The 11,231-nt window shown below is 35.8% G+C and overlaps 1 protein-coding gene across 1 annotated transcript; it reads left to right on the forward strand.

The window, feature by feature from the left end:
• Positions 1–611: 611 nt before the first annotated feature.
• On the forward strand, positions 612–2,309 carry LOC145030455 (uncharacterized). The gene has a single exon (XM_078978821.1). It carries the CDS (start codon positions 612–614, stop codon positions 2,307–2,309), a length of 1,698 nt encoding a protein of 565 aa, XP_078834947.1.
• Positions 2,310–11,231: the final 8,922 nt, after the last annotated feature.

Genomic DNA, 11,231 nt, shown 5'->3' on the forward strand with positions numbered 1-11,231 from the left:
ATCCTCCACATCCACCACCTGAACAAACCTTTAGACAATGGGCTACTCAAGATGTCACCCAACAACCTTTGTGCATAAATTACCCTGCAACAATCAACTTTGAACTCAAGTTTGGACTCATCCATTTGTTACCCTCATTCCGTGGTCTTGAGAATGAAGACCCACATAAATTCCTTAAGGAATTTCATGTTGTTTGTGTGGGTATGAAGCCACATGAAGTCACAGAAGATCAAATCAAGTTAAGGGCATTCCCCTTTGCTTTACAAGATTCAGCCAAGGAGTGGTTGTATGACTTACCACCGGGGTCAGTCACAACATGGAATGAACTTGCAAGGATGTTTCTGGATAAATATTTTCCCGAAATGAGAGCTTCAGCTTTACGTAGAGAGATAATTGGCATCAAGCAACAAAAGAGAGAAGCCTTGCATACTTATTGGGAACGGTTCAAGAAATTGTGCTCAAGATGTCCACAACATGGGATTATAGAATATCAGTTGCTGCAGTATTTTTGTGAAGGAATGTCATATTGGGATAGGAGATTACTTAATGCATCAAGTGGTGGATCTATAGCTGATAAGACTCCAACATAAATTAGAGTTCTTATCAAGAACATGGCAGAAGAGTCCAAGCATACAGTTCAAGAAGAAGAATGGTACATAGATGTACCCCGAGGTGTAAAGGAGGTCCAGACTCCTCAAATTGAAGCTCAATTGTCCGAACTTACGAAAGTGGTTATGATGCTAGCCAAAGACAAAGGTGTGCAACCCATACCCCGTCCATGTGGTATTTGTACTCAAGTGGGGCATCCAACCGACATGTGCCCTCAACTTCAAGAGGAAGATTATGAAGAAGCAAAAGCCATGGGAGGTTTTCTTGGGTCTAGTCAAAGGGGATATGAGCAGCCACGAGGTGATCAAAGATGGAACAACAATCCAGGTTGGGGAGGAAATCAACAAGGGAACTATCAACCAAGTCAACCACATCAATACCAACAAAGACCACCTTTTCCACCACAAAACTTTCAGCCAAGGCAACCACAACACCCTCCTCAACAAGCGGGTTCATCAAGTATGTCTTTAGAGGACATAGTAAAAAGTTTGGCAACTAGTACACAAGCTTTCCAACAAGAGACAAGAGCAAGCATAAAGAACTTAGAGAAACAAGTTTCACAGCTTGCTATTTCCGTAAGCAAACTAGAATCTCAAGGAAAGTTGCCTGCCCAAACTGAAGCAAACCCAAGGCACAATGTGTGTGCCATCACATTGAGAGGCGGGAAAAGCTATGATGGTCCAAAATTTTCGGTTGATCAAAAAGAAGATGAAATAGTGGTTGAAGAGGCAACCAAAGAAGAGAAGGAGGAAGAGAAAACAAGCGAAAAGAAGCCCTTCATCGCCGAGTCCAAAGTCACACCTGCTCCATTTCCCGAAAGATTAAAGAGCACGAAGAAAGAACGGGAGGAGAATGACATCATGCAAATGTTCAAGAGAGTTCAAATCAACATTCCACTCCTCGAGGTCATCAAGCAGGTACCTAGATACGCAAGGTTCCTTAAGGATCTTTGTGTATCTAAAAAGAAATTAAAAGGAAATCAAGTCGTAGCGGTTGGGGAGCATGTATCTGCGGTTTTGCATAAGAGGATGCCCCCAAAGTGCAAGGATCCCGGTGTCTTTACCGTGCCTTGCAAGTTGGGAAATCTTTATGTACCTCGAGCTATGCTTGATCTAGGTGCATCTGTAAATGTCCTACCATATTCTCTTTTCAAATCAATTGGTGTAGGAACATTGAGCAAAACCGGTGTGATCATCCAACTTGCTGATCGGTCTTTGGTACACCCAAAGAGAGTATTAGAGAACGTGTTAGTGCAAGTCGATGAATTTGTCTTCCCGGCTGATTTTTATGTCTTAGATATGGGAGACGATGACTCTCCAAGTTCAAGTTCCATTCTTTTGGGTAGACCTTTTCTTAAAACTTCTAAAACAAAAATCGATGTCTACAATGGAACCTTGAGTATGGAATTTGATGGTGAAGTTATCAACTTCAATGTGCATGAAGCAAAAAAGACTCCTTTTGATGTTCAATCTGTTAATTTTGTCAATTTGATCCATCCCTCAACAAAAAAGGGTTTGAACTTGTCTAACAATGAATTTCTGGAGTTAGTTTTGTCACGAAAACTAGACAGGGACAAAGCCAAAGAGCTTGCAAAGAAGTTTGATATGGATAATGAAGTGTTGGAGATTTTAGAGTTTATTGATGACAAGAAGCATGTGAGGAGTGATGATATGTTAGAGAGGCCCACGTATCGAGACTGAAGCACAAATAGTTGGGGTCCAAGTCGAGCCAACGACATTAAAAAGGGACGGCTAACCGGGAGGCAACCCGGGGGTATTTTTGTCATTTCGTATATTTTCATTGTATTTTCTTTATTTTCAAACTTCCAAGTTGTTTTTCATGCTAAAAAAAGGGTTAAAAATCATTTTTCGGGCAGTAGAGGTTTAGCGGGTTGCAATTTCAAAAAGTGAAAAAAAATCAAGTTTTTTTGGCTTTCTCAGAAGTTTACACGGCCGTGTAAACTTATGCCTTGCATTTACACGGGCCATGTAAACGATTGAACACGGGTTTAATGATTCAGGGATTTACACGGTGTAAACGCAAAAACAGGGCTGAACGATTTTAAGGTCAAATCTCGATTTTTCTAACTCATTCTTCACTCAATACCTGCGATTCCCTCTCTCCCTACTGCCCCCTTCGAAAAAACCCTTCCAAATACTCAATCTTCCTCAATTTTGCATCAAAAAATAAGCTCCAAGGTATGAAATTCCTCCCTTTTCTTCATCTTCTTTATCTTCCACATCCATATCCTCCGCCCGGTCCTCAATAGGATGGCTACGCCTCTCTCCAAGCATCGAGGACGATGCTATACTTTAAGCTTGGGGAGGGGTATCCATCCATGCATTATCCCGTTGCATGTAGGTTGCATGTAGTTTTGTACATATTGCATTAATTTTCATTTCATTTTCGTTTTCATTTTTTTCTGCATGGGAAATTTTTCAAAAAAAAAAAAAAAAAAAAAAAAAACCCGATCCAATCCCAAGCAACCGAATCTTTTCAAAACATTTGAGCAGGTAAATGAGTCATGTGCCTTGAAATTGGCTTGCTCTTTTTATTGAAAAAAAAAATCTAAAAGCATGTTAATCACACATGAGCACATCTCCCGAAGCTACTTGTGCAAAACAGAAAATGAGAAGATTGTCAACACTGAAGCATAACAGCAGGTATGAGTTAATTCTTTGGGACATATGACCGGTCTTATGAGTAGTAATGCTCAATTGAACTTAAAATGTCAAATTCAAAAGTTCATAAAAAGAATGCAAAATCTCAATGTTCCGCCTTCCAGCGCTCTTAAAAGTCCTTTCTACTTATTCCCTTTTATATATACCCTGCTTGAGGACATAGCTTTCAACTATACTTACGGGTTTTTGCATGTTAACATTTAGTCCCCCGAAAAATATCTTAGAAGTCCTTACGGTAATAGACCGTGAGATGTCTCACAATAGAAAAGTCAAGGACGGAAATATAAGGAAATTGGCCAAATAAATAAATTAATAAGAGTGTTATGTGTTAACTTAGTTATTTGTATATGTGTTATATTTAAAAAAAAAAAAAAAAACTATTATTAAGTTAATCTGTGACCTTTGGGATTCGAACAAGTAAACTCTAAGGGGTGTTCTACACCTAATCACCTAAAGCTAAATTGTTTGGGATTGATTGGGTTGAAAGTTCGCTATACGGGTTCCATAGAAAGTCATGAACTTAATAATAGTAAATAAAGCTAATTTGATGCCTTTGAGGTTCGGGCAAGTAAACCCGAGGGATCTCTTTAAATCTAGCACACTAAGGTCATTTGATTTGGATGTGTTGGTTGAAAGCCTGCTACACGGATTTCAAAGAAAGCCATGAGCTTTATTTATTTATAAAAAAAAATGTAATTAGAAAGTTTGTACATAGTTGTGTTTATAGTTTAATTAGATGTTGTGTTTAGGAAAAATAAATGGTTGTCAAAAGATTCCATTGGACTTGGATTTGAATTTATGACATTGGACTGAATGTTAATTACTTCGACTGGTGTAAGTGGTTTGAAGTTTGTAACCAATCTAGATAAATATTAGGGAATTTTTAGAAAAGATTTTTCAGAAAAAGATTGTTGTTGACCAACAAATAGCTGGAATCGAACATTGTTATATTTTATGAAACAAAGATGGTTGAGCATGTTTTGTCACATATAATTTCACGAGAGTAAGACCATAATTTGTTCCAAGAATTGACTTGATAATATTGAAAAGGAATAAGTGTTGTGATCTTTAATTCTGTTGAGTTGTACTAGGGAGTGGCCAAAGTCTTGTTTCTATTATCATTTAATATTTTGAGACTAAAGCAAAGTTAACTCGAGGCATGACAGCTACATTCTCAACTATGGTACAAAACAGGGTAATTGGGTTGGATCTTTTCATGTTTGTTTTGATTTCAGGCATTAAGTTATAAATAGTTTTAACTTTAATTTTCTTTTCTTCTATTCTTTTTTTTTTCTTTTCCAGTTTAAATCTTCTTGTTCTTTCTTGAGGACAAGAAAGGTTTAAGCTTGGGGAGATTTGTTAGGTGCATTTCATGCATTCATTTTTTTATAGTTTTAGTTCATAAAAGTGCATTACATTTAGGTTTAGACTCATGCATTTTGTATAATTTCGGGATTTTTCATGATGCAATTCCATTCACACGCTTTTAGGATATTTCAGGGGCTTATGAAGGTTGGATCTTGTTGGAGGAAGTTATCAAGAGTTGGAGACAAAGTTGTAGAAGTTTTGGAGCTTTGAAGAGAGAGAATGAAGAAATGAAGAATTTGGCTTCACAGGAGTTTACACGGCCGTGTAAATTTATGCCTTTGATTTACACGGGCCGTGTAAACGTATATGCAAGGACATTCTACTTCGAAGACCTGGAAGAATTAAGCATTCTACTTTTCTTGTTTACACGGCCGTGTAAATGGAACCCTTTGATTTACACGGGCCGTGTAAACGTCTCGGCAGTTTTAAAGTGGTTTTGTCTTCTTATAATTCAGACAATCAGTTTTTATGGAGGTTAGGTCGGATTTTGGGAGGAGAAGAGACGATTTTCAGAGCTTTTGCAAGTAGATTAACACTTGGAAAACACTTTAATTTCTTTTTGTAAGTCAATTTGAAGTTTAAACTTGTTTGATTTGTAGTCCAACCTAGATATGTGTGGTTGATTTTATTATCATTTCCGAATCTGAATTCTTAAGTATGTGTTGTTAGGCTGTAACTTGAATTTGACTTATGTTTAACATCTAGTAATCTTTGATTTGATCTTAATCATGTGTTTGGTTAGTTCTCTTTTTCACTTGATCAATGAACTAGGGTTCTATTCAATCTAGTTAATCAAATCATGAAATTCGTATATGTTTTATGATTTGATGTTAGTAACACTCACTTACTTGGTTGTAATTAGATCAAAATTAGTGCAATCAAAGATTAAATGTTTATATTCCCAAGCTTAAGAGGAATGTTAAACATTGTTGGTAATTAGTGCAAGAACCTAATGTCATTTAATGATTTAATGCAAGAGCTTATTTGGGTTGAATCAATTAAATGAAGTTTTATTTAAAGAGCTTATTTTGAATAAAATATTTTTGCCAATTTGGATATTAGAGTTTATTAATATCCAACTTACCAACCTAGATCAAACATGAGTTATAATCATATTACATCTTTCAACATAATACATATATAAGAGTCAGAATCGAAAATGTACTTCTTTTACTGCGTTTGTTTTCAATCTTTCTTATTTATGAAGTTTAATTCAAGTTTAAATACAAACCCCCATTTCAATATTACTTGTATTATGTGTGAAAATATGGCAAGATAAAAAGTCTCGTATCTCTGTGGACCGACCATGCTTACTCTATACTATCTTTAGTATTAGAAAAAGCAGTGATTTGAGTTATATTAATATTATTTTATCCCATCATTTGTTGGTTTGACACCCAAACAATTACCAGTTAAGCAAGTATACTTATTGTTAACAAACATACTCAAAGAAATTCTTATAGAATGCATTTATATAAATAAATTCTTACAAAATACAAACCTTACTTATTTAATGGAAACGATATAATGGAGAATGGTAACATATTCTACTAGAATGTTTTTTAATTTTCCTATCTTACAATGTTTTTTTTTACTTTCCTATCTTGAGAAATAAGAAGATTGAAATCGAATTCTAACAGAATAATAAACATTCTGAGAGTTTTAACAGAATACATACAACATGGCTAGATTCTCTTTCAGGCATTTCCACAAACACCTTTTGTGCAACATATATAAATAATAGAGAATCAAAAGCTCTAAGTATAAAAAAACAAATATCGTAATTGTTCCCCGTTGAGCAACAATCTGATGCAAATTTAAGAAAATTCATGTAGATCAACAGAAAAAAGGGGTTTAGAAGTGCTAACCGTGATCTCGATTGGAACATGAGGGTCAACGCGATGGATATAATACAGATTGATGTAATCAATATCAGGTGTTTCAAACTATCATCACAACAAGCCTTAATATACACTAGATCTCCAAATATTTCACCTTCTCTAGCCAACGATTTGATCCCAAATTTCGTTACCAACTGAACACTTCCTTTTTCCAATCCCTTCAACGCCAGAATCAGAAACTATATCGCAACGATGATGATAGAATAGTGGTGATAATTTCCGGCTTTATTTTAGTGGTTCAGATGCTTCTGGGGAAATATTCTAGCGTTGCAAGTTGTGGTGGGTAAGGAGGGTGCGACACCGGTGAATGAAGATGGGGATCGTCGATGTAGCACCTGGTTCCTAGTACGTAAAATTTATCTAAGTATTTGTCATTTTTAGCCTTGGACTTGGCGAGTTGTAGGCCCGACTCGCCGAGTAGGGACGGGGTCCGGAACGCGTTTAAGTTGGCGACTTGGTGAGTCCATATTATTGACTCGACGAGTCCCCGCTGTTTGATGAAACACTAAATTTCAAGGGTTTGCACCCTATTTAAACCCTCTTATTCACCCCTAAGCTCGCCCCCTTCACCCTCAGAGCTCCCAACATCGTTTATACCCTTATTCCTTGAGAGATTGAAGTGTTTTGGTGTGTTCTTGAAGATTTTGAGGAGAAAGAAGAGTAGATCAAGAAGAGGAGAAGGAGGCCAGACATCTTTGTGTCATCTCAGCGTTTTCCTTGAGGTATAACTCGTTTCCCCTCTGTTTTCATGCATGTAGTCTCTATTAGCTACATGAAAGTCCTTCTTAAGCCATTCCCCAAGCTTGTTTGTGCATTATGGGTTGTAATAAGTTGTTAGCCTCTAGATCTAGGCATGATTGAGTCCCTGGAGCTTGGATCTACTGCCTTTATGGAGTCATATTGTATGAAAGCCCTAGATCTACCCCTTTTGGTGCATTTTGAGCTCTAAAACCTTCATTGGTGATTATCTACACGTAAAGTTGGAAACTTTACGTGTAATCCATGCCCTAGAAACCCAGATCTGTAAATGGCATGAGCTGGATTCAAGAAAAATTGAGTGTATAGTAATTGCATGTGGCTGACTCGGCGAGTCGTCCCTCGGACTCGGCAAGTCGAGTCGCGAGTCCCCGAGTTTTTCCCCTTTTCGTGTTTGCGGGTTGGAGTAGTAAGTTATAGGGTGTGACTCAGTGGGTTGGAAGCCAGACTCACTCATGTAGTAACTCGGCGAGTCAATGCCATGACTCGGCGAGTTCAGGGCAATCTTCTTGCCTCAAGAATAGACTCGACGAGTTGTTCATACAGCTCGGTGAGTCTCAACATTGAGTGTTCATCAGATGAAGAAGAACTCGACGAGTTGTTCATACAACTCGGCGAGTAGGATGAAGGACTATTGGCCTTTAGCTTAGAAGGAAAACTCGTCGAGTCAATGCCAAACTCGACGAGTAGAGATGGGATAATGGTCAGACAAAGGGATAGGGACTCGGCGAGTTGGCAGGCCAACTCGGCGAGTCGGGTCAACTGGATGATGACTTTGACTTTAACTCATGGTTTGGTTAAGGGTAAATGGTCAGTTTACCCTGAGGTCGGTTAGTAGTATTTGACTAAGTGTTTGGTGGGAATTGTAGCCGGAGGATCTCCGGAGCAGCAGCAACAGACAGACCATTCCCACACAGATCAACAACTACTACGAGGTGAGTTACCTTCCAGTAGCGGTGGGTCTACGGCCACAATGCCGGCCCACCAGTGGGAGTTGTATGTTAGATGATTGTCTTTGTGATATCATCTAGGTTTATTGCTACCTGATATGTTATATGCTGTCATGATATGTATATGTGATAATAGTAGAGTTCGGTTGTTAGGACCGAAGCGTAGGTCAAACACCCCAGATATGTTTGACAGTATGCGATGAGATATTATATGCTGGCATGATATGTTATATGTGATAGTGGTAGGAGGAGGGGAATAGTCCCCAAGTTCGGTCGTTAGGACCGAAGGGTAGATCGAACACCCCAGATATGTCTGATAATATTTTATGTTATGATATATGTAACAGTAGCAGTAGGGGGTGAAATAGTCCCCGATGATCGGTTGTTAGGACCGATGGATAATCAGCACCCCAAAATGGCCTGACATGGGTAGTCGGCACCCCAGAATGGCCGTACCAGATAGGTCGGGCACCCCAGAAATGTCTGGCAATATGTATGATATGTGATTGTATGGTAAGTGGTATGATGGGGGAACTCACTAATTTTTGTGCTTACAGTTTTTAGTTTTGATTTCAGGTACCTCTTCTTCGAAAGGGAAGGAGTTGGCGCGGTAGTGGTACATCACACACATGCTTATATTCTGCATTATGATATCACCTGGGGATTTGTACTCTGATACGTTTCTGTTTTTATAAAAATGTTTTCCATACATGCAATATCTTTTGTGAAACGATATGATTTTTGAACGTTTTATTCCTAATGTTTTGGCTAAGCACACGTTTTAAAAATGAAAATTTTGGCTCGTATTTTTGGGGCGTTATAGTCGACAATATGGAAATAATGGTAGATCGTTCTTCCTCCTTTTATTTTGGTGATTTTAAATTCAAATCCTCAATTTATCTTGATTACCATAACTTTGAAGTCATGATTTACTAATTTACCCTTATTAATTTATTTAATGATTAAATTATTACTAGATTTTCATTGATTCATACATACATATAATATTTGTAGGAAACATTTGAATATATATATATATATATATATATATATATATATATATATATATATATATATATATATATATATATGGAAAAGTGAATATACCCTTAAGGGTATATAAGCTTAGGTACCCAAACTCACCATACTACGTCGTTTTGTATCATATAATACATTCTAATTGTTTAATGTTCTTGTAATTTAACTTCTAACTTGATTTACTTCCAATATTTTTATAATTTACACATTTATCTTCCTCTTATATAATTTTCATTTTCAACTATAATATATATAGCATAGTAGGTGTTCGGAAAAAATATGTGATGTAAGACAATGATAATAATGAAATTTTGAATATCTTGAAAGCAAATCAAGTTAGAGTTGAAGTTTAACAATATTATAATGAGTATATCAAACAAAACGACGTATTATGGTGTGTTTGAGTACGTAAGCTTATATACCCTTAAGGGTATATTCACTTTTCCCATATATATATATATATATATATATATATATATATATATATATATATATATATATATATATATATGCTTTTTATGTGGTAAATTTTTTCGGAATTCGTCATTGCAAAAGGATGTATATTATATGTTAGTGTATGGAATGAATTGTAGTTTTGTTATCATTAATGCGCACATGTGAGTGATATAGGGAGGAGAGGGTTTGAAGGGTATGTGCATGATTTGTCCGGGAGGAATGGAGACAATTGTTGTAAATTGGACGCAGATGATGAAGGCGGCAAAGATTCTAGGCAGCTAGCAAAATTGCCAAATTTACAAGAAACCATATCTATGGACTAATTTGTATACAACTTTTATAATATATATTATTCTTTGGTTTAAAATAATTCAAATTATATTAATTTTCAACCGATATAATTTTTGAAATAAATTTACTAGTTACTATAATTGTAAAGTATTTTTTTTAATTTTATTTTCACCTCTTTTATTTATAATTGATTTCTTTTTAACAAGAATTTAGTTTTAAATCTTATTTAATAATTGAATAGTATTCAAAAATTTATTATGATAAAGTTTTCAAAAATATTATATTATAATAAGAAACCAATAATATGATACCGTAATACAAAATAAATAGCAGATAAAACAATACATTGTCATTTTCTTATTTAGGCCTTTAGATGTTTCGCCACTAGTTTCAGCTGTTCAAAGAAAAAAAAATGTTTGGCCACTAGTTATATTTTTTCTTTTTGTTTATTTGGTTATATATATATATATATATATATATATATATATATATATATATATATATATATATATATGTATATATATATATTGAAAAAGGAAATAATCGTACAAAGGTCCATGAAAATTCATAGCAACAACCTTCATTTCCGTGTAGATGTTTGTATGTGTGTGTGGGGGGTGGGGGAAGGTGTTGTTGGCATCATCTGTTTATTTAAAAGTTATCTTCATAAGTGGTTTTCATTGTTTTAGGGATATCAAGTTTAGTATCTGATTTTAGGGATATTAAGTTTAGTATCTGATTTTTACGATCTTATAGAAAGTTGTGGTGGTTTCAGTTTTTATTTTGGTTATCTATCATTCACATAAGAAGATTTATCTATCATTTTTAATTTATTTTAGATATATTTTAATTGAAACTAATTTTTTTTAAAAAAAAAATCTCCAACCCTAACCGATAAGGCAATCACATTCATCTCCATACACACACATCTCTCACATCTCTCTTCTTCGGAAAACATCGTTATCACTTGGTGCATAGGAGGACTGTCGCATACCCCTAGTGATGGGTGTTGGTATTACATGTAGTTGATATGGGTGGAAGGGTGGTTGTTAGTGGTCATCTGAAGCTATGGTGGTACTGGAATGGAGGGATAAGGGCGGTCAACAACTTTGTGATAAGGATGGTGGTTGAAAGAAAGAATAAGGTTGGTGTTTGGTTGTTTGTGTTGTGGGTTGAAGCTA

Source organism: Lactuca saligna, chromosome 2 (assembly GCF_052625555.1).
Source record: "Lactuca saligna cultivar CGN05327 chromosome 2, ASM5262555v1, whole genome shotgun sequence".
NCBI lineage: Eukaryota > Viridiplantae > Streptophyta > Magnoliopsida > Asterales > Asteraceae > Lactuca > Lactuca saligna.

Bases quoted from the DNA above. Each gene is read 5' to 3' on its own strand.
- LOC145030455 (XM_078978821.1), top strand. From the start codon at position 612: ATGGCAGAAGAGTCCAAGCATACAGTTCAAGAAGAAGAATGGTACATA.